General features: G+C 35.6%; 2 protein-coding genes across 3 annotated transcripts; both read left to right on the top strand.

Moving 5' to 3' along the window:
- Positions 1–10,193: 10,193 nt before the first annotated feature.
- LOC128207875 (protein asteroid homolog 1-like) lies at positions 10,194–11,276 on the top strand. Its single transcript, XM_052911053.1, has one exon. The coding sequence runs from the start codon at positions 10,194–10,196 to the stop codon at positions 11,274–11,276; it is 1,083 nt and encodes a 360-aa protein (XP_052767013.1).
- A 3,968-nt stretch (positions 11,277–15,244) lies between these two features.
- On the top strand, positions 15,245–20,862 carry LOC128207125 (protein asteroid homolog 1-like). Of its 2 annotated transcripts, none has more exons than XM_052909892.1 (2): positions 15,245–15,465; positions 18,244–20,862. In XM_052909892.1, exon 2 carries the CDS (start codon positions 18,276–18,278, stop codon positions 20,592–20,594), a length of 2,319 nt encoding a protein of 772 aa, XP_052765852.1. In that variant the 5' UTR covers positions 15,245–15,465; positions 18,244–18,275; the 3' UTR covers positions 20,595–20,862. The 2 variants fall into 2 exon arrangements, with proteins under 2 accessions (XP_052765852.1, XP_052765851.1); XM_052909891.1 differs by having other exon boundaries at positions 15,245–15,497.
- The last annotated feature ends 5,044 nt before the right edge of the window (positions 20,863–25,906 follow it).

Genomic DNA, 25,906 nt, shown 5'->3' with positions numbered 1-25,906 from the left:
GTTGAATATTTACCATGTAACTTTTTCGACCGATTTAATGAATTTTGTCATTAAACCTGCCTTTTAGATTATTTTTTTTTATAAAAATGGAATGTGGACTTTCATTTTTTTAAAAAAAAGATACCTCCAATCTGACAGCTATGCGGGAAAATGACGTCACCCATTGCATTATGGGACATTTTGGTAAAATTAACCCTGGTAAATTTACCGCCTTGGTAATTTCTTTTATACAAAGTATTTACCGCCATGGTAATATTACCACGGAATTTACCGGTGGTTTTACTTACCAAGGTAATTATTTACCATTGTTTATACAATTGGCTGCAGATCGCTATTTTCACACATAAAGTACGCTAGGCGGCCTGACCTACAGTCGTAACAATATTAAAGAGTTAAAGATGATGATGATGATGGTGATGATGATGGCGACTTCCGCTACTGAATATTCGAAGCTTATTTATACTCACTCTCGGGCCTTGCCCATTCGGCGAGTGCTCCGATAAGATTGTTAGTCATTTTTATTTTTTTTGTGAGCATAGACTGTAATCCTGTTTAGAGCTACTCTGGTTCTTTAACGTGCAACTGTGTATAACACTGTCACACGGGACACCCATTTACGTCTCTCTCCGAAAACGATTAGTATTCGTTTGCGGTTGGGAATCGAACCGCGACCCGTGTTGACAGTCAAGTGTTTCACCACTAAACCACGGATCCGCCACGGCTACTGAAGACGCTATTTATATTAAATACATTTTAACGTTTACAATATAATCATAGAATACATTATACATTTTCAGCCAATGAAAATTGCAGATAGGCAATTATTAAGTACGAGGCTTAATCATCAAGGATTTAATTTTTCGCGGGTGTTTAAAGGTCCGCCTACTGCAACACAGCCGATAGACAATCTCTGTGCTAGATTTTGCGTTGAAAAAGTGTCCACCAATAAGGTTGTATTCAATTAGATTACCCGAAGTAAAATCTAAATGATTAAAAAAAGTTCATTCGCCACGTTTACTCCGTCCGTTCTTAATCATGCCCGTTCGTTACCCTCACTCCGCCCATCCTCAACCATTAATATTTTAATTCATGTCATCTTACTTTTTACTGGCTGCGCTAATAACCTTTCCGAACACTTTCCGATAATAGCGCACTTAAATACAATTTTTGAACAAACATATCAAGAAGTCTGGAATTCTAACACCAAATATTGTTTTGTAAATTGAGGTGTATTATGACCGCCTGTCTGGAATTCTAACACAATATATAGTTTTGTTAATTGAGCTATATTATGACCGCCTGTCTGGAATTCTAACACAATATATAGTTTTGTTAATTGAGCTATATTATGACCGCCTGTCTGGAATTCTAACACAATATATAGTTTTGTTAATTGAGCTATATTATGACCGCCTGTCTGGAATTCTAACACAATATATAGCTTTGTTAATTGAGCTATATTATGACCGCCTGTCTGGAATTCTAACACAATATAAAGCTTTGTTAATTGAGTTTAATTATGACCGCCTGTCTGGAATTCTAACACAATATATAGCTTTGTTCATTGAGCTATATTATGACCGCCTGTCTGGAATTCTAACACAATATAAAGTTTTGTAAACTGAGGTGTATTATGACCGCCTGTCTGTAATTCTAACACAATATATAGTTTTGTTAATTGAGCTATATTATGACCGCCTGTCTGGAATTCTAACACCAAATATTGTTTTGTAAATTGTGCTATATTATGACCGCCTGTCTGGAATTCTAACACAATATATAGTTTTGTTAATTGAGCTATATTATGACCGCCTGTCTGGAATTCTAACACAATATATAGTTTTGTTAATTGAGCTATATTATGACCGCCTGTCTGGAATTCTAACACAATATAAAGCTTTGTTAACTGAGCTTTATTATGACCGCCTGTCTGGAATTCTAACACAATATATAGCTTTGTTAATTGAGCTATATTATGACCGCCTGTCTGGAATTCTAACACAATATATAGTTTTGTTAATTGAGCTATTTTATGACCGCCTTTCTGGAATTCTAACACAATATATAGTTTTGTTAATTGAGCTATATTATGACCGCCTGTCTGGAATTCTAACACAATATATAGCTTTGTTAACTGAGCTATATTATGACCGCCTGTCTGGAATTCTAACACAATATATAGTTTTGTTAACTGAGCTATATTATGACCGCCTGTCTGGAATTCTAACACAATATAAAGTTTTGTTAACTGAGCTATATTATGACCGCCTGTCTGGAATTTTAACACAATATAAAGCTTTGTTAATTGAGCTATATTATGACCGCCTGTCTGGAATTCTAACACAATATATAGCTTTGTTAATTGAGTTTAATTATGACCGCCTGTCTGGAATTCTAACACAATATATAGCTTTGTTCATTGAGCTATATTATGACCGCCTGTCTGGAATTCTAACACAATATAAAGTTTTGCAAACTGAGGTGTATTATGACCGCCTGTCTGGAATTCTAACACAATATAAAGTTTTGTTAATTGAGCTATATTATGACCGCCTGTCTGGAATTCTAACACAATATATAGTTTTGTAAACTAAGGTGTATTATGACCGCCTGTCTGGAATTCTAACACAATATATAGTTTTGTTCATTGAGCTATAATATGTCCGCCTGTCTGGAATTCTAACACAATATAAAGTTTTGTTAATTGAGGTGTGTACTCACCGGTCGTCTGGAATTCTAACAGCAAACATTGTTCTCGACACCTAATCACCTACTTGGGACAAAACTGTTCACGTGGCATCCTAAAGATCTTGTGGAATGTGCATATATGTGAGAAAAGGATGGTGGTGTTGCAGGGTGACTTGATGAAGTATGTCGTCGTCGGTGACCCCGCCGTCGGTAAAGCTTGTGTCTGAACTACGCCACGAACAGGTTTCCGTCACGTGTGCGCTGTCTTTGATAACTACGCATGTACTTCGCATACGTTTCAATTTGTTTAAGCAATTAAATGTCACGTAAAGATATTAAATCACTGTGGGTGATATTTTATGAAATATTCTGTCAAATGTAAACTTTGATCACTTGTACGGAATAAGATCGAACAAGCCCGTATATAGAGCGTTAAAGGTATGATATAAATGGTTTGAAACAGATGACTCCACGTTGTAAATAGAACGGATGACGCGCAAAGGGGTGACAAAACAAGACCAAGTGTCTTTGTATTTAAATAATGAAATTCGCAAATGAGAATAATTGCTTGTTCTGATATATTATTTACAACTGTTTTTTCTGCTTAAAATATCTAATCTATATACTAATTGCAAATCTTTGCACTTTTTCTGCGTGCAAATGAACTTTGTGACTTTGTCCAATGTGGTATCAGGCCCATACTTGTGTAACTGTTTACTGGTGCATGTATCGTAAGCCATTTGTTGACAAATTAGGTATGGCGAATACTTATAATGTATTTTTTATTCCCTTCATAAACCATTTATATTAGATAAATTACGTTCCGAAATATCCTTCATCGGTAAAGTTGTAGACAAGTCCGACGCTTTGTTTTTGGACATATGAGAAAATTACCCTACCGGGGTCGATTTTGTTCATCTCGTGTTTTCATGTTTTTAAACATGAAAATATGTTCTATATTTATCCATCCTTGCTAGTATGACAGTATGTTAATTCTCACATTATTGCAGGGCCCCGAGAGCACAGATATCCCGGCGCGTTTGTCGTCTGCTTCCCCGTTGTAAAGCGGGAAACATTCACGAGCGCCGGATACCGGACATACAGGCACGCATGGGCTCAACGCCATTTATTGTCATCAGCATGCAGGCGGACTTGCGCGATGACCCGGAAGAATTGAGGACATTAAATGGCAAGGGTCCATCACCTCTCCGCCAGCGGGATGTTGCATTTCTCTGCCGGAAGTTAATTCGTTGTGTTACTTTGAGACTTCACCGGAAAGGAAGAAGCGATTCGGACGGGTCATGAACGATGCGTTTATCTCAGTTTATCCCATCAAACTAAATTTAAATTATTAGAAACATGAAAGTGCCTGTTATCTTCTCTTTTATAAAACAAATACTTACTCAGCACTCTTTTCGATGCGTGAGCCCACACTTTGTAGGGACGCTTGGAGTTCCATTTTAAGGAAGTCCCCATGATATTCCCACCTCAGCCTCAAACTGGCCATATAACGATCAGCGCGTCAACCAAGGTCAAATCCACCATCTTCTTCTACGGCGTAAAGTATTTTCTGCCACCAATACACCAAGAAGCAGCTTGTAGCGGTAGCGTGCAAACGCCAACCTCTCCCTCGACCTGGCGAGCCGCACGCGCTTTGCAGGTGTCCGCATCCTCTGAGTAGGTGACCACAAGCCCGGTGGCGGTGTCGTCGGCATTTTCTTATTTGTCTTCTTGTTTCTTCGTCACGTGGATTGACCCTAGGAAAAGGTCGAAGTGAATGAAGACGGTTATAGGAGCTGCTCCATACATACCTCACTCTGAACTTGACAATCGAGCGCTGGCCACTCGACATGCACACTACTGATGCCCGTCTAGCCACTGGACGGCCTTTGATAATTTGACGGCACCCTGCAGATACCAACGGACTATCGAACGAGTGTCTGTCGGACACAGGCAGATAAACTGGACCACAATTCAACCACATTCCAAGAAAAGTCTGCCGACTCCCGGGCCACGCTATTGCAGCGTGCAGGGGACACTAGTTATGACCGTGACCGCCCTATCGCGCGATCTTTCGCCGATCTCATCACGCCGATCGATGCCTAGAAATCGTACGCACCGCCCGGCTTCCGCCTAATTGTGACTCAAGTATACCTCAAAACCCTCGTAAGTACGAAGCAATGTCGAGTAAAGCTCTCGCTATTTCGCAATCTCAAACGTTATCTAAGGACTATCTTAGCAAACACCCTCATACGGCTGTCGTCAATGTATTTTGTATAATGATAATGTTTTATACATGTGTACATGTAAAACTATCATTTTTGAACCTCGATAAAAAGGAAACTTAGTTGAAAGAAATGTTCCTTGTAACAGTGGTCAATACTTTCCTGGTAATTATGGCGATGTATGAAAGTACATGTAACAAAAAGTAGTTTTTCAATCGAGGATATAATTTGTGATTGCAGCTCATAAGGCCAAAAAAAATTATCTTGACTTTCCCAGGCACATTTTTTTTAAATACTGAAGCCATGCATGCACTTAAAGTAATTAACAAATGACACACATAAGGATGGAAAACGGAATAAAACTTTAAATCGGCGTTCATGGTTTTGATCTTAAAATAACTTCTTGAAAACGTTTATCCAGAAAAACCTCGAGTTTTGGCCACAAAAAATATAAATGTATTTCTTAAATTTCATTCAGTTTGACAAAAATGAAGCGGTTGAATGGATACGAATGCGGCGTGGCCTTAGAAACCAGAAAATATTTATTTTTAGCCTTATATGTGTGAATGATAAACATAGTATTTAACTCTATAAATTAAATACATGCAAGTGTCAATGAACAGTAATGTTGATATTTTAGTATATTGGATGATATGTTTAAACGTTTTTGGCTGTGCGAATCCAAAGTTTCCCTAAAAAATAATGAAGTTCCTGAAGAATGTACGTTCGATATTGATTTTCTGAAATGTTCGTTACTTATTGGCTATGAAAATCCTCAGTTTCATGTTAATTACAGAAATAGAAATCTTGGAAAAAGTATGTTCAATTTTGTTTTTCAGAGATAACAATCAATCAATTTGCGTTATGATGTGCATGTCAATTTTCTGAAAATATACCTGTTATACGGAAGTACGCCCATTCTTAATCATTAAGATAAGAATTCATGTGATCTTACTATTTCATAAACTTGAATACTCACTGGTAAATGCTGAATACAGGTATATTTTGCATTTTCTACAACATAAAAGGATGCTATATGTTTAAACTGGCTCAACAGTTTTGTGAGTAAAAAGTTATATTATATGCTTTAGTTTTCTTATTTATTTTTAAAGCGATGTACAATGTTGGGGTTTAATTTGTTCTTCTGCTATAGGATTATAAGTATCTTCCATGGCCGAGAGTGTAAGATAGGTTCATTCCGACCCTGCGCGAGGGTCGGGATGAACCTATTTTATACGAGCGGCTATGGTAGATGCTTTTTCTCCCACCTCAGTTAGAAAAAATTAAGTAAAAATGTATTTTTTGCTGGTACTCTTTTTTGCTTAGTGAGAATTCGTGGTTGTCATGGATATGCGCGCAGTGATCCAGTTAATGTTAATAGTCAAATCGGTATTTTTAAATAGTTCTAAGGAGAATGAAGCATTATTTCTTGAATGGTGCGTGAAAACTGTTTTATGGTGACATTTGAAGCGAAAAATAATTAATTAGCGTTCTAAATATTACCATAAGACAAGATTTCCTCAATGCTACTGACGACAGTCTTCAACAAGGGAGGTAATTACAATGTGGTAAAAGGAGTTCCATACTGGCATTTTATCTTTGCCCGTGGGCAAGATAAGAATATCTAGCATGGTTAAATTATTGGATCTACTTATCTGAGGTGGGAGAAAGGATTTTCTTATATGTCAAAACATTTTAAGGAAATGTTGGTTTCGATTACGCGAAACTTTGATTGCTCTAATACTCTGTGACATATGTGGTTGATTAATCGATTTTTTTACTCAACGGTATATTATATGATGTTCATTTACTGTTGAGATAGAATAACCCAAGCTTGTGTTGAAAGACAATTTTGAGGATTGTGCACACCCATTTCTTTCAGGCGAGCACAAATAAGTTAAATCATAATATTCCGGGTGATTTTTTTTTACCCCAATACAATTGACTACAACGGGTCATTTTTCGACATTGAAAATTGACTTTAACACCATTTTAACATTCAAATTTAGATCAAAGTAGTTACTGACAACATCAGCAAACTTACTGACTTCCTTCTTTACGAAGCAAATCGCAATTCCGAGCCCGAGCTCGAACCTTCAACTTCAAAACACGAGTCGCGAATCACGATATGAATCGGTATCCATCTTTATAATATACCTAATACATGTAATTGACAGATGACTGCCATTCGTGTCAATATGATAATGTAGGTATTGTAGGTAGACAATACCTTTTTGTATGTACTGCATTCTAGCTAATTAGTCACAGAATTTACACATCTTCAATGGTAGGTCTGTCAAAGTGATTTCATTAAGCAATATGCTAGCTATTTTAACAGTGTGCCATTTGACACGTCAAATGTATTTCTGTTCAAAGTATCAAGCTAACAGTTTTTCCTTTTTGATAATAAATTGACTTGTTTAATGCGTCTTAAATTAAAGGAAAAAAAAACAGTTACAAAACACTGATATCGGAAACTTGGAAGTTCAGCATAAGCTATCAATTACAGTACATGGCTAAGGGTTAGGCTGCACCTCTTAACACAGGTGATAAACAATTACCTAGAAAGTTTAGTCATCAGTTTTTACTGCACCCAGTGACCATATTGTAAAAAGATATCTCTTATCCAATATTCATGTTCTTAATTAAAGTCGTTTTCAAAGTCTAAATACTGACACACTGATTACAAATTTAAAGTAGTATTAAAATGATTTGCTTTGAAACCTGCATATCCGTTGTTGGCAAGGTATTTTACTGAAATACGGGCATGTCACGGGGGTATGAAATTAAACATGCTCTTTTAGGCGTGACAATGTACCCGGCAATGGTAAACACCCTTTCTGATGGCACAGAGGACGCCTGATTACATAGAATAGCCCTGACAGTCTTGGATAGCACAGGTATCTTTTGTTTTGTTTGCCCTCCAGTAGGACAGCGGGTTTTCGGTGGATATCTCCTTTTAAACTGTCCACTGTGGTTCATCCAAATCATTTTTTCTCGATTATTTCCAAATCAACCCCTTTTAAATGAAGGATCTAGTGCAGTTGCTTTTTCCTGGTAATTAGTCACAGTTATATCAGTATATCTTGATATAAGATGTTTTAGCACTTCCTGTTTCATTCCATTCTCAAAAGTTGTTATTCCTTTAATATTCAGTAAAAAGTGCCCTCATTATTCAGCAAAGGCAGGTTTACAGATGGCTGCTGATCCTTATACATGACAAGGTTGGAATCGAACATTGGTGCCATGATCTTGAGAAATGCTTCCATTTATTGTACCTCTTCTGGTGAAAGTAAGTCAATGCATGTCTTTGACTTGGAGCTTTGATTTCTTTAACTTTGCCATCCACCATAGCAGTCATGACTGGCACTTGCTGTTCTAAGACCAAATGGTAGTAACTTTTCCATCTAGTATTGGCGCAAATAATGACCATCTTATGTTCTGTGACTTTCAAGTTGTTCCTTTTCTCCTTCAGAATTGTTGATGCTGTAATACCTTTGTGAAAAACCGTGACTAAGACTCTTATTTTTCAGAACAGTTGTCGACAAATATGAATATCTATGTCGGGTGGTTTTGCAGCAAATTTCTTGATACGTGCCTTGTCAGTAGTGATTCTCTGAAATTTTACAACCCTATTCAATTGCAGCATTACGAAGCACTTCAGTAATACTCTTATCTGTGTGCGACTCTTCCAGTACCCATGTCTGTAAAAACTTGGAGCTCTAGGTAAACGCCAAAGACAGAACGAAAAAACAAAAAATCACAAACAAGAAACATGGAACACAAACACAACTCATATGTACTTCAATGATTAGAGATCCAAACTCTATCTGCAGACGGTGGAATACGATTCAGAGCACCTAATGCAAAAACTTTTCAAAGATATGATGCAGTCATTGTTTGAAACTACCTTATAAAGTAAAAAGGTTTAAAACTGTGTGATCATAGAGTTGCATAATAAAAAAAACATAATTGTACTAAAACTGGGAACAAATAAAGAAAACATTATTAAAAATAAAAGCGACATATTCTAGCTAATCTTTCCTTCCAAATGATTACCTATGTGAAATATTTGAATCAAAAGACGTCACATGCCAAAACATTCCGAGCCAGCCAAAGTCGGTTTAAAGATATCATGAATCTGCAAAATTTCATAAAATCAAAGGACTGAAAGCTTAGTAGAGTCGGCCAAAGACAGTTTTAAAGCTAACATAAATTTGCAAAAAATTCATAAAATCAAAGGACTGAAAGCTTAGCTATGTAAGGATGCTATATTCAACCCTATATTTTGTTTCAGATATTTATCTTGAAAAACTAGAAGGAAATTATTGCCTTTATATCCACGGTTTAAATAAAATCCAATTCATTAATTTATGGAGTCTATCTGCCTAACAACCTGCTGAAAACATTTTAATTTTACGATTTTTCTTTAAAACATCATAATAAAAATCGGAATGAGCAATACTAACAGCAATCACCGATTTAAGACTATTATTTTACTTTAATATAAGATTATAATGACCATAAACAAACTTGGAGAAAGGTTTCCTTAATTAATAATATCTGAAACCCTGTTTTAGAAGTTTTTCCGTTGGTTTGGAAATTAGATGAGCATGATATCTCTGTTACTTTCGACGACAAGTTAGATCAGTCCATGTAACAATGAATGATGACCCCTGATTATCAGCGAAAGCAACAAATGCCAATAAACCCAATATATAGAGAGATTTTATTTGTAAGTGGCCATTTTCAAAGTGTATTTTACAACTAAATGAAAATGTCCTTATTTTTGACAAAGATTATTTTCTTTTTTATGTTCTACTTTTTATAACCATTAATTGTTCGGGCTATTATCTTGCTTATTGCCATACTTTTGGTGTATAAACTTCGTGTGTTTTATAAATATTCAAGAAAAGAAGGCTTATTTTGACTTAATTAAAATTTCACTTAAGTTCTTTATAGATACGTCTCGGTATAAGATATTTACAAAATTACGCCAATAAATTGACATACTTGAGACTTCAGTCCCCATTAAAGACACTTTGATTCATCCAAAGAGCCATACATAAGATTGACAACACAATGGAAGTTAACGACTTGACTAATGTCTAACCAAATTTGCTGCGGAATCGGGCAGTTGTTTTGATAAACATTGATCAAGGTAGGACGTCAGTAGAAAACATGCAAATATTGGTCTTAGGATTGAAAATGTGCTCAAAATGTCTCACGACAAGTAATCCTATTGCAGAGCGGCCGATTTCAAATTATGTGAAGCGAACGATGGGCGTGCGAGGTTTGTCCACACTGGTAAACGACAACAAGGAAGTCCTTCTTCATGATTTTGAACTTCATGACACTCGACTCATCATTCATGGCGTAAATTTGTACCAGTCCTTATACAACTGCTATCATGTGCCAGAAGAGTATGGTGGGAACTATGACACTTATGCCAACAACTGTAAAACCTTCTTTGCCATCCCCAATGCCTGTAAGGTGGAGCCGTATGTTGTCCTGTGCGGCGGGCGTGATCCAGATAACCGAAAATGGAACAGAGTGGTTCAACGTAAGGCGTCTAGAAGAGAGCGCACTGGTCTGATATGTGAGAAGGGCCCTGAAGCAACCGAGGGACATGTCCTTCCGATTCTATGTGAAGAAACATTCCGCCATGTCCTGCGTGAGCTTCAGATACCACACGTCACGATTCCATATGAGGAAGACAGAGAAATAGCAGTGTTGGCCAATAAGTGGAATTGCCCAGTTCTCAGTAATAATAGCGATTTCTTTTTTTATCAGCTAAATAACGGATGTATACCTTTCCGACATGGTAGGACATGTTTTATCGACATGAAATTGCGGCTTCATACCCAGACGGAGCAATCTTCCTTGCTGGCACCAGAGGCTTTACCAACCGACAGAAAATTTACATACATCTCTGTAAAGCGTTACCACTACAGTCGTTTAATTGAGAGAGTCTGTGGGCCATTGGAGTTCCTACCAATTTTCGCTACATTAAGTGGTAATGATTATGTAGATAAAGGCCATTTGAAGGCTTTCTACACAGCGATATGCAAGCGGTATAAAGATGTATCTCTCAACCTGAAAGCCAAGGTTCGAATGGCGTCATTAGTCCATTGGTCAATGAGTGTAGAATTGGAAGAAAACGCTATTACATACGTATTGCAACATGTAGCAGACATATCATCCGGTCAGAAATCGGAGCTGCGGGCCGCCATCCGCTACTCTATAGATAGATACACAAACATCGCAAATTTCGCTACCATGGATGTGGAAAAGTTCTTCAATACAAACTCAAGTTGCATATCGAAACTCGATCTTGGAACGCTGATCGATTTACGTCACTAAACATCCATTGCCAGTGCCTTATCCGGAAATGTTAAGAACCTGCAAAATGGCAAATTCATTCCTGCAAAATGTAGCTGTGAACCACAGAGTGATTTTCGATTGCCATATTGAACGCTTGGCTGAACCCTTAACGTATGTTTGCTCCAGGTACATCAGAAGTGTCCTGTATGGCTTAACAACGTCATTCATCAGGCCAAAATCTAAAGACCCTAAAGTCCAGACAGACAATCTAGAAGATTTAAAAGGCACAAGGAAAAGTTGCATAGAAGAAAGCGACAGACAGAAAGGCGATAGGATGAAGGTCTATATTAAGCCTACGACGGAGGTTTTTTACGGATCTCAATCGTTGAAAGTTCCATCGTTACAAAATGTCCCAAATATGTCCGTAGAGGAGAGGCAAAACATCATGTTTGGCACTTTAGGACTGAATGCTGAACTAATCGATACTGTATCTGCCGATCCGTGTACCACGTACCTTATAGGTGTCCTACGCTTTTGGTGGACACATGCAGAACCGAACGTAACAGAGAACCATTTGAGTGCGGCTATTATTGGCATGATTTTATTGCACTCCCACTCCATAAGGTCCGATGCTTGCAACGATCAGGTTGAACAGTTTATTGGAGAAATGGCTAATGAAATGGATATTCATCGAAACACAAATACCGGTCAAGCATCATGGGGCAACGAAGAAATAAAGATAATTCACGGCTTCTCACAGTTACAGACCTGCTACCTGAGCGCTTTGTACCTGAATCAGGCCCTGATGTCACCAGTGGACCTCCCCAGCCCTGGTGTTCTCTTCAATTGTACGCTCATGTACAACGTTTGCAAGAGTCTTGAGACAGCTGCAATCACTGATTGTTCAGACATGTTCCATTTGGAATCGCCGTTGCATGCTTTGTTCGCGTTTTGGAAAACGTCTGTCAAATCAACTGAGCTGGAATCGCCTAAAACTGGTGCTGTCCGGGGTCATAAAGCGGCTGACAAGAAAGTAAAAAACAAGAGATCCAAACACGCAAAATAATCAAGTTTTTGGTTTAATGGGCACCAGCTTATACACGTTCACAAACATTCCACAGTAGACTCAAAGAAAAGTATTGATAGGAATTATAGACTGGCGATGATATTCTTGCACAGTTTAAAATAAAGCTTAATTTAAAGTTGTTTTTTCAAATAATTAAAGAACAGTTTTTAAAGTGATTCGTTTTCGAATAGTTTTCATGCACTTATAATCAGGCGGTGTATTGGCTTTGTCCCTGTGCCATTGAACGGCATTTTATTTTAAAGCTTTCGACTACCTGCTTCTCTGGTTTATCATAATAATATTGCATGCTTTCAAATGTTTGTGACTTAATATGATTCATTCATTGTTGTATCTTGTATAACAAGATCTGAATTACATCGATCTTATCATGCCGCTTGAAAGCTGTATTACTGTTTTTATGTATTTAAGGAAATGTGTTAAAACTCATTTGCAAATCTTCAAATGTAGGCATGTGTTTAAATGCTTCATCACAGAAATGAATATTTGTTCAGTATTTCGTCTGGCAGTATTAGTAGCAAACAACTTATACATATATATTACAATTCAATGTGATACGTCGAGTTATATTTTATTGATTAAAGGACAAACAATGTTCTGCATTTGAAAATGCCTAGGTAAAGAAGAGTGAATAACTTTTAAAAAAGGAGAAAAATATGAATATAAACAGGATTTTGACTTTTGATGATGAATTAGACAACTATATGTATAAGTATATGGAAAGAGACTAATTCTAGTTTAAAGTTCTAAGAATACACAGTACATTAACCAATGTATTTAATAGCAAACTGGATTGAGAAGTCAGGAATTCACAAGAGATGCGAGCCTTATTGTTCAATTATCATAAACTTAATTGTTCAATGATTGTAGTGTAGTAACTACGTTCCGTTTTGATTTAAAATCGATAATGGAATAAAGAGCATACGGTGGGCTTATATGTCGTCTCGCTGATTATATCTAAAAATACACACACACACACACACATATATATATATATATATATATATATATATATATATATATATATATATATATATATATAGATATATGATCGTGCATACGCTGGGCTTATATGTCGACTCGCTGATCATATCTAGAAATATATATAGATAAATATGGTCGTGCATACGCTCGGATTGTATGTCGAATTAAGTAATAGAGTTTAAATGAGGGTGTTACAATAAGCATGTTTGTGTATCGGTCAATCCGTCCGTCTGTCGTTTGACATAACACAGATAGAAAATAGCTCAAGAAACATAGTACTTTAATAGTTTTAAACAGTTTAAGGATTATGCCAGTTGTTGAAGTCAGGCAAATCGATATAAAGAGTGTTGGTTTGAGCGTCTGATTAAATAACTTATCATGACGTTTTACCAGTGGTTCGCTTATTTTAATCTTTTGATAATTTTCTTATTAATACCGGACAAGCGGCTTTCAATTTGTACATATATTGTAGAAATAACGGTACCATTTGCATTGAATAAAGTCCCAAATCATCGTTTCTGAATCGTTCTCACCCAACGTGTAATACATATTAACTCTATTTCGCCAAAGATCAAATATCATATATCTAAAGGTCACAAAACGTATATACGTATAGATAAAACAAAATCATCTTCAATCGCAAATGACGCAAATCAATGTATAAACCTATGCATTTATGATGACTATGATCACTTCTAACTCCTACATGTATGTTCCTTGTAGGAAGAGTTACGCATTTCATTTAATATGGATATTAATTCATTGAGAGAAATATTACGGTAGTTATATCAATAATAATAATGCACTTACCTTGTATAAAAAGTGACTTTTAATGGAGAAAGGGAAAAAATAGCAGATTCAGTTTGATCTAAACAAACGTCAACAATAAATTGACTTTCGTAAAGTAAATTAATCCATGTTTTGTTTTCATCAATTTGAGGTTTACAATAGAGACTTAGTTTATACATCAAATTATTTCTACCTGAATCAAGCATTGAATTTAACTTATTATAATAATTAACTAATTTAATGTTAAACTAGCTTTTATTGCTATGTTTTACCATGTTCCATACATTTTTTATCTGATTGTCAAGTATAAATTCTGTATAATTATCGTCTGCTTCTGTGTTCATGTCGGAGGGCCCCTACTGAGGGGTCACTTGACACTGTAGGCGTAGCCTTATCGTAATCGACGTTGTGTCAATTATTATCTGGTTTTTGTTTGATGACCTGTATTATCTTGATATTAAAACTGGACTGAATACAATGGACACTACGGGTAAAAAGATAGTAAAATGATAACGAATGGTATTTGGTGCGAAAACGATCAGTGTAATTTGAGTATGCATTAATATACAATGTGAATGAATCACGAAGTAGCGCCGGAGAAGCATACATTCTATTTAAAGCATATTGTGGGATTGCAGCTTATTGGGCCAAGAAAAATCATCTTGAGTTTTTCAGGCACATTGTTTTAAATACTGAAGCTATTCATGCACTTAAAGTAATTAACAAATGACACATATAAGGATGTAAAACGGAATAAAACTTTAAATCGGCGATCATGGTTTTGACCTTTAAATAATTGTTTGAAAACGTTCATTCAGAAAAAAACATCGAGTTTTGGCTACAAAATATAAATGTATTTCATCTGTTTGATAAAAAATGAGGCAGTTTGATGAAAAAGAATGCAGCAGTGCCTTACAACCTAGAAAAAAAAATTGGCCTTATATATGTCAATGATAAACATTATTATCGTATGTTAATCTATAAATGTAATACATGCAAGTTTCAATTAACAGCAGTGTGATCTGATATAGTGGATGATATGTATAAATGTTTCTGGCAGTGCGAATTTAGGTTCCCTTACCTGGAGAATGTACTTTCGATATTGATTTTCTAAAAACTCTTTATAAGACAATGACAATCCTCGGTGTCATGTAAAGTATAAAAATAGAAATCCTGGAAATAGTACTTTCGATTTAGATTTTCAGAAATACCAATCAATCATTTTGCTTTAATATATGCATGTTAATTTTCGGAAAAGGGCCTGTAATAGTACGTACTGTTACTGACAGTATATAAACTTGAATATACTCACTGATGAATCAATCACCTGCTGAATACAAATATATTCTGGATTTTCTACGACATAAAAGGGTATTATATGATTATATTGGCTCAATAGTTTTGTGAGTAAAACATTTGATATTCTTTTGTTTTATTATTTTATTTATAAATAAAGCGATTTCAATAGTTTTGGTTAAAGTTGTGCTTCTGATATACGTTAAATCACTTTTTGTGATTTTTATGTAAATATTATGTCGAAACCTTTTCAGGTAATGTTGGTTTCGATTACGCGAACCTTTCATGGCTGCAATACTTTGTGACCGGTGTGGTTGATTAATAATAAAATGGGGTTTCTCAACGATCTATGAATATGATGTCCAATTACTGTTTAGATAGGAGTAACCGAAGCTTGTGTTGGAAGAAAAAATGGAAATGTGCACCCTCATTTTCCTCAGGCGAGAACAAATACTATGTAAACTCATAAAATTTCAAGGTGACATACAAAATGACCCCGTTAAAATTGACTACAACGGGTCATTGTTTAACATTGGACATTGACATTAACAACATTTTAGCATGAGCTTTTGATCAAAGTAGTCACTAACAACATTAACATGGCTACCTTTTTTACTAAGCAAATCGCAATTTCGAGCCCGAGCTCGAACCTTCTTCTTCAACATTTTGCTACTGAGCTTGTTTCTGTAGTTTTAAAAAATATTCAAAACACGAGTTGCGAATCACGAAATTAATCGGGATTCATCTATTCAATTTACCTGATACATGTAACTGACAGATGACTTAACGCCCAAGGAACTCATCTTGACTTTCTAATGAGTTTTTTTTATTACTGAAACCATTCATGCACTTTAACCAATTATCAAACGACATATATGGAACATATAATAATGTAGGTCTTGTAGGTAAAGTAATTAAAGTACTTAAAGTAGTATTAAAAGGATTTGCGTTGAAGCCTGCATATCCTTTGTTGGCAAAGTCCTTTACTGAAATATGGGCATATCAATGGGGTATGAATCCAAACAGGCAAATATAACACCCTTTTTGACGTTAAAGATGACGCTTCTTTAAATAGAATAGCCCTGGCAGCCTTGGATGGCATAGACATTGTTTAACAACATTTGTCATAGTAATGCCCTGAAATTTTACATCCCCACTCAATTGTAGCATTACGAAGCACTTCACCGATATTCTTATCTGTGTGCAACTCTTCCAGTACAAATGTCTGTAGTATCTTGGTGCACTTTTCTGTGATGAAATGAGCTCTAATTATTACATGAGACCTAATAGCTCTCTTAATGCCATATCTGTATTAACACACAGAGCCACAATCATAAATCTAAAGAATTAGGTGTTCATTGGTAGTTTGTCTTGATGGTTCCTGGGTTCGCACTTTAAAATCAGTTCTCCGAATGTCTGGGTATCCGCCTGACTAATAGGTTGCAATTTTGAAGTTTGGGGTTGCAAGTCATCCGTGCCAATTACGATTTCCCGACGTTTTGGTCAACAACACAGCATATACATGTAAAACAAAAAGACAGTGAGCGATGTTAGACCAAGGGGGGCATCATTGACAAATAAATCGTCAAAACGGCAACATTTTCGATGATTACATATATTTTCTTTTCCTCGAGGGTCAGCTGGCAAACCACCACTTCCAACCTCTACCTTATTTGACATCTTTATTGTTTTCTTTATGTAAAAGGGCACTTTCCAAGTTCACTGACCTTACGACACCCAACATGAAATATAATAACCGCACAATTACGAACATATTGAAATATGAAACGGAAATATCATCAAATATGACAGTATTAAAATAGCGAATAAAACTAAAACAAATATTAATTTTGAAGAATGTATAATTAAGGAATAAATTGCGGGATACATGTTATTATCAGGGTTTGAATGCATTTGGGCTAGTAAAATTGTGCGGTGGCCGTACTTATATTTATTCCAATAGTTCATTATTTATTTCTAGAATTGTTAAACCAATACTTAATTCATTAATTAATAAAAACATTTCAGTAATTCTTTCTCATCAGATCTGGAAAAAGACCGACCAGACCGTAACCAGAAACAGCTAGTCATCATAATAACGCGGGTGAAATTTAACAACTTCATAGTTGATTTTTAACGTTATATTGAAACGATAACAATATAAACAATTTTCAAATTACATGTACATATATACGCGATCAGAGCATATCCGAAGATGATGCTTTAATCGGATGATAATCGCAATTGCCGAAAGGCAGTTCATTTAAGGAATAAAAGTTAAGGTGTAAATATTTGTACTATCAAATCTAAGAAAAAAGAAGAAGAAATATGTCCGGCCTTTAACGAACGGACATTACTTCTTTTGCTGGCCCCTTTGGGGTGTATAAATATGCATTAATAAAAATTTAACTGGTATTCACATAGGAATTGTTCAACTTCCATCAAAATTGAGCAAAATTAAATATAAATATTGTGATTTTTGTAATGGACATTTAAGAATGCATAAGATTATAGATGAATAAAATTTAGATCAATGATTATGTATATAATTGATTCGAAGAAAGAAAAATACTGATATGTATATATTTACATGATTAAGCCAATAAATTGACATACGCGAGACATCGAATTCCTTTAAAGACATTTTAAATAATCGAAATCGCCATTCTTAAGATTGACAACACGTTAAAGATAAACGATCGTCTGATGTCTAACCAAAATTGCTGCGCATTCAGACAGTTGTTTTGCTGTATTTTGAAAAACACTGACCAAAGTAGGTAAGTCAGTAGAAAGCATTGTTCGTAAGATGCAATATGTACTTAAAATATCTTAAGACACGTAATCCTATTTTAGAGTTGCCGAATCAAGATCCTTTGAAGCAAACGATGGGCGTGCGAGGTTTGTTAACACTGGTACACGACAACAAGGAAGTCCTTCTTCGTGATTTTGAACTTCATGACACTCGACTCATCATTGATGGCTCGAATCTGTTCCACTTCTTATACGACTTTTATCATGTGCCAGGCGAGTATGGTGGGAACTATGACAACTATGCGAACAAGTGTAAAACCTTCTTCACCACACTCCGGGCGTGTAAGGTGGAGCCGTACGTTGTCCTGGACGGTGGGTATGATCCAGATAACCGAAAATGGAACACTGTGGTTCAACGTAAGGCGTCTAGAAGAGAGCGCGCTGGTCTGATATGTGAGGAAGGCCCTGAAGCAACAGAGGAACATGTTCTTCCGGTTCTATGTCAAGTAACTTTCCTCCATGTCCTGCGTGAGCTTCAGATACCACACGTCACGTGTCCATATGAGGCAGACAGAGAAATAGCAGTGTTGGCCAATAAGTGGAATTGCCCAGTTCTAAGTAATGATAGCGATTTCTTTATTTTCAAATTGAAAGATGGAGTTATACCTCTCCAACATGGTAGGACATGTTTTATCGACATGAAATTGCGGCTACATTCCAAGACGGAGCAATCTAGCTTGCTTGAACCAGAGGCTTTACCAACCAACCAGGAATATACATACATCGCTGTTAAGCATTACCACTACAGTCGTTTAATTGAGAGAGTCTGTGGGCCTTGGGAGTTCCTACCAATTTTCGCTACATTTAGTGGTAATGATTATGTAGATAAAACCCATTTGAAGTCTTTCTACAGAGCGATATGCAAGCAGTATAAAGATGAACCTCTAAACCTGAGGGCCAAGGTTCGAATGACGTCAATAGTCCATTGGTCAATGGGCGTACAATTGGATGAAAACGCTATTAAATACGTATTGCAACATTTAGTAGACCTTTCCTCCGGGCAGAAATCGGAACTGCGAGCCGCCATTCGCTACTCCATAGATAGTTACACAAACATCGCAGATTTCGCTACCATGGATGTCGAAAAGTTCTTCAATGCGGACACAAGTTGCATATCGGAACTTGATCTTGGAACGATAAGTGACTATGTCACTAAAAATCCATTGCCAGTGCCTTATCCGGAGATGTTAAGAACCTGCAAAATGGCGGGATCATTCATGCAGAATGTGGCCGTGAACCACAGAGTGATTTTCGATTGCCAGATTGAACACTTGGCTGAACCTTCAACGTATGTTTGCTCCAGATACATTAGAAGTGTCCTCTATGGCTTGACCACGTCATTCATCAGGCCAAAATCTAAAAACTCTAAAGTCAAGACAGACGATCTAGTCGACTTAAAAGGCACAAGGAAAAGTTGCATAGAAGAAAGCGACAGACAGAAAGCCGATAGGATGAAGGTCTATATTAAGCCTACGACGGAGGTTTTTTACGGATCTCAATCTTTGAAAGTTCCATCGTTGCAAAATGTCCCAGAAAAACCCGTAGAGGAGAGGCTAAACATCATGTTTGGCACTTTAGGACTGAATTCTGAATTAACCGAATTCATCTCTAGCGACCCATGTACTACGTTCCTTATAGGTGTCCTGCGCTTTTGGTGGACAAATGCAGAACCAAAGGTTACAGAGAACCATTTGATTGCCGCTATTATTGGCTTGATTTTATTGCACGCTGAGGTTTTTGTTGAGGTTATGAAAAGGAATCCCGATGCAAGTGAAACAGTCAATCTACCATGCTTGGTTCCAAGTATCGTAAACGCAATTAAAACGCAAGGTAACGATCGGGTGATTGAGTTTGCTAGTAAAATGTCTCTTCACCGAAACACACCAACTGATCAAGCATCATGGGGAAGCAAAGAAACCAAGATAATTCACGGCTTCTCACAGTTACAGACCTGCTACAAGAGCGCATTACACCTAAATCAGGCCCTGATGTCACCAGTGGACCTCCCCAGCCCTGGCGTTCTCTTCAATTGTACGTTCATGTACAACGTTTGCAGGAGCCTTGACACATCTAAAGACACTGATTGTTTAGACAACCTTTGCAAGAGTCTTGATGCATCTAAAATCACTGATTGTTCAGACAACCTTTGCAAGAGTCTTGAGACATCTACAACCACTGATTGTTCAAACAACGTTTGCAGGAGCCTTGAGACATCTGAAATCACTGATTGTTCAGAAATGTTCGATTTGGATTCCCCGCTGCATGCTTTGTTTATGTTGTGGAAATCTGCTGTCAAATCATCAGAGCTCGAAAGGCCTAAAGACTGTGCTGCCCGGGGTCATAAGGCAGTTGACAAGAAAATAAAAATCAAGCGATCCAAACACGGGAAATAAAGTTTGGTCTTTATGGGCACCAGCGTTTTAACTTTTACAGACACTCCACAGTCGACTCAAAGAATACTGACTCTCGATATGAATGTCTAAACTGGCGATGATTTTCTTGAACAATTTTATAAAAACGCTAATTTGAAAGTGCTTCGTAATCGATAAGTTGTCTTTTTAATTAGGGTTGTATGTTTTTCATAAGTTTATAACTGTATATGATTGATTGATTGATTGATCTCGCTGCCATAACAAGATTTGAATAAACACATACATTTAATGATGTCGCTTAATAATGTTAAATTATTGTTTTTAGTACCGCATGAAATATGTTGTAAGGCTTTGAAAAAGTTAAAGTCTAGGAAAATGTCACAGAAATACAAAATTATGTTCAATATTTTGTCTTGTAGTATCAATAAAAGGAAAAACAAATGTTTTGCATTTCAATAAGGGGCATTTGCTATACATTTTAAATTGAATACGTATAACAAATGTCGAGTTTGTGTAGATGAATTGCTGGGAATCATTTAGGACTGTTCTTTACAATTCTTGAGCGTAAAAAGTCCGACAACAATTTCGCAGAATTCATAGAGCATTTTAGCGAGATCGTACCACCTAAAATACATAAAAATATCGTTTTTGTTGACTTTAAATAAGAAAATATAATTCCGTCCCCAGGGAACTCTTTGGAGAAAGAAATGCTCGAAGTTTCTGTTTGCGTGATGATGTGCAAGGTAATTTTCTGGCAAAGTACTTGTAGGACGTACGTATTGTTACTGACAGACGAAAACGACTATTAACTTTATGCTCACTCATGCAATTTTAGATCTGTGTATTTCTGAATACACGTATATTCTGCATTTTATCAATTTATGTGACACAACTGATGCAAATTTCTTTTTTATGGTTTCTTTTTCGTATATAATTTATAAAGCGATATAAATACGGTTATTCTGCTGTATTTGTAATTACATTTTGTGTTTTTTTTAATATAACAAAACATTTTACGGAAATGTTGATTTCTTTTACATAAAACTTTTATTGCTGAAATACTCAGTGACCTGTGAGCTTGATCGAAATAATAATGCATTTTTGCATAAATTGGCTCGTTCCAAGAAAAAAAAGTGTCAAAAACGTTCACTCTGTGGGAGTGCAGCTTTAATTGTAAAAAAATGATAAGACCCATGTACCAACAGATGAGAACGAAGGATGGTCTGCACATAATAATGCACCAGGTTCTGTAGAAAGATTTTCCTTACAGAATGTGCGCCTTCCAGTAATGCTCGTTCCACAACGATGGGTTCTATTCTGGTCTTTATATAATGTATGCGTGTTTCCTTTATTGGGACACGCATTTTTGAATATAGGCAACAGTCACTTCGTTCGATAACGATTTGTGTCTCGATTTTGGACTTAGACTGTATTAGATTTGTTTGAGTTCAAAAAACAAAGACCGCTCTATGAATCTGCCGACAATTTACAAAATCGTCAATGATTCAATATTGTTCGCCTGTAACACAAAACTTTTTAAGTAGTTCACATTCAAATGTCAAGTGTTATACAATATGAACGCCAGGTTTTATCTATACAAAGGACTAGGCAAACTACAGATATTACAATAAATCAAGCTTTCAATTAATAATATCAAGGTAAATATTTTTGTACAAACGATTCACATAGTTTTGATAATTGAACAACAATATGACCACACTGCCATCTATTGAAACATTAGCTTTTGTTATCTTGAATTCCGCATATGTTTCATGTTCTTATGAAAGAATCCACATAATACTATTTCTCTTATCGTCGATTACTACATACATCTCCGGTAACTTTTCATTCAAAAGTAATAATACGATAATCCAGATTGTTTTATCAATTATATTCATAATACAGGATAACTAAAAAAATAAATACAGGTATAGATTGAATAAGGTTCCCGAAGTCATGCCATATAAGCGCAGGAGGTCCGGTATACATGTGTAAATGATATCGCTGCTAAATCATGAACAAACATGTACGAACCAACTTAGCACTTCCATTACCGAAATTGATACCTGTTATACAAAATTGTTTTGTTTTATTATGTCCAATAATGGCAAGGACTGGCATTGTAATTGTATTGAGAAGAAAGAAAGATATAGGAAGATATCAAAAACGTCTGTAGGCGTTTTATGACATACCTTTTACATGTACTCATCTGGACTTATGAAGGTTTAAAAACGCTTTAAACTGAATTGAACCTACCCGAAATTACTTGAGTAGAAAGAGAAAATAAAAAATGTGCCATGGTTAAAACTGTTATAAATAATAAACCAAGTCGATATGTCAAGTAACCTACGAAACATAAACATAAATACTTTAATGTAAACAACGTTTGCTCCAATGTTTTTTTATTACCCTTATAATACATATTGTGAATATATGTTTCATAAGCCATGTCACTGTGAAGTTGTGGATATAGTGCATGCCTGCAGACCGAAGGGTCCAAAATCGACCCCTGTTGTAATTTAAAAACGTTAATGATTTTATGAAAATTATGAAAGAATATTACAAAATGCCCCATTTATGTTTTTAAATATGTTCAAATAAATTTATATCTAATTAAATGTGCGTCTCATTTATTTTTTCCAACATTTCCATAATACTTGTGGAAAATAGGATATCGTCGACAGACATTCTTGGTGTGCTTCTAAAAATGCAATTGATATTTTTTACAAATAGTGTAATACTTGCAATTAATTTAGCTGTTCATGTGATAATTTGGCTGAGGTAAATGACAATATAAATAAATGATTTAACTTCTGCAAATCATAACCATATTACTGATAACAAATGTAAATCAACACCTAAAATAGGAAGCGAATCAGTCAGTTATCCTTTAACTTTAAAGGGCCCGGGCCGAATACACATGGCAGACTAAAATATACAGCATTTGCTTCCAAAATTGGATGAAATTTATTATCATTTACAACAAAAAAAAAATCCGGACATTTTGGTCTTTTGTGAAACCTTTATAACCGATGAAGTCAGTAATGACATATTGATCATAAAAAGTATTGTACTGGAAGAATGGATCGCTCTAATAAAAGCGGGATGGGATTGCTTGTATATATAAATGAGAAAAAAAACACACAAATAATCGATTAAGAAAACAAAGATAACGAATTATTATGGTAATGGATACACATTGCAAATCCTTATTAGTAAATTTTGTAAATCGATCTCTAAATTCTTACCAGTCATGGAATGATTTGTATGACTCCAAATTTGATATTGCAGACTCTTACATTACAGCGTATTATATTATATGCGATTTCAATATCAAATATTTCAATGATTTAAAAACATTTGACAATCAGAAATGGTCGGACTTAAACTTAATATAGAGAACACATGTGTATCGTCCCTATAACTTAGCGATCTCTATCAAATATGTTTTACTCCTCTAAAGAAAATACATGTTATAAAAAATATTGACTACAAATCAATCATGTACATATGTTACACACATTTTAACAATTTTCAAAAAATAATTATTGCTATCGGCCGTTGAAACTGTCGAACCTATACCAAATCCAAAGAATGCCTCAGATTTGTCGAACTCACTCTTAAACAGTGTTATAGTTAGACACGCACCTTTAAAGAAAAAGGACAGATACTTCCATGAAACTTATATTATATATAATAAACAAACAGGATTTAGGGTAAAACATTCCTGTATTACCGGCTTCACTTGTTTAATAGATGCGTGGATTAGTGATGTAGACAGCGACACAACTATTGAAACTGTTTTTTATCTCAGGAAATCATTTATTTAGTGGATCACGAAATCATCTTGCACATATTGAAACTGTACCATTTTTCAGACAATGAACTAGCGTGTCATACTTAACTAACAGAAATGAGAGAGCTTAAGTCGGACATAAACAATCTGAATTACTAACTGTTATTTATGGTGTACCTCAAGGGTCCATATTGGGGCCATTATTATTTATAACAATGACATCGTTTTATACAATAATTAAATGAATAAATGGCAACTTTCAAATTGAAGTATAAATCTTACATATGAATAAAACATTCCAGTAAAGTCCGACTGAATATATTTATTATAAAAATATATATATATTTTTTTATTAAGTATGCTACATATCAAAAAGTGGGTGTCTGTCGGTAAGTGTAAGAAATTTGATGAAATGATGCTTGTATTAAACATGTTAAATAATTCATTGCCTTAAAGTAATGTTTCATATATCTATATGGATGAATTTATTTTATATCATTAATGATATTTGAAAAGTAGTGTTATGTGTGAATTGATCATAATTTATTTCAAACTTGTATGTGTTTTATGTGGGCAATATTGGAATATCATGTTTAATATTTAACTTTGAAATTATTTCATAACGTGTCACCTACTAAAAATAAAAATATAATTGAATTATCAAAACACGTTCTTGCAATTACTGTGCGTTTCGCAAAATGAAGAACGAAAGTATTTGGTGTAAATATCTTTGTGTTTATGCCCGCGAAGGTGGGCATATTCAAATCTCATTTTCCTCCCGTCATTCCGTCCGTGAGTTCGTACGCCCATTCGGTTACCATGTTCCCGTGCTATACCTTTTTCACACAGGGAGGGATTATATAATTTCTTGGCACATGTGTTTAGTTCATATTACTTTTACATCACTTTCCTATATGCAGTGTTATCGGACTAAGTACAAATATTTGTAGAATAAAACGCATTTACAATCATCCGGCCCCTTTTTAGAATTACAAATAAAACATATTTAACATTTCAAAACTGAGCTATTCAACTCATCACAGGAGTGACGAATACCCCCAAATGCCGCCTGGACACTGGAATGGCAAACCATTCCTTTGAAAAGAGGCCATAACTCCAAGGTTACTGCACACTGCATCTTCTTTTATCATGCATGTATTGTTTTATTTAAATCTGTTGAGTAATTTAGAAGTTACACTGCTGACAAGAAAAACTAGCCTTTCATGAGTTATCGTCCGGAAACCGTTTTTCTACTTTTAGTAACAGTGACCTTGACCTTGGCCCCACCAGCCCCAATATCGAACTTGACCTGTATCTTCTGATGTTACACCTGTGTACCAAAAATTGTTCAAATCTGTCAAGCTTTTCATGATTTATCGTCCGGAAACCGTTTTTCTATTTTTAGTAACAGTGACCTTGACCTTGGCCCCACCAGCCCCAATATCGAACTTGACCTGTATCTTCTGATGTTACACCTGTGAACCAAAAATTGTTCAAATCTGTCAAGCCTTTCATGAGTTATCGTCCAGAAACCGTT

This window comes from Mya arenaria, chromosome 11 (assembly GCF_026914265.1).
Source record: "Mya arenaria isolate MELC-2E11 chromosome 11, ASM2691426v1".
Classification (NCBI taxonomy): domain Eukaryota; kingdom Metazoa; phylum Mollusca; class Bivalvia; order Myida; family Myidae; genus Mya; species Mya arenaria.
Note: the sequence above shows the minus strand (reverse complement) of the source record. Positions and strands in the feature narration are given on the sequence as shown.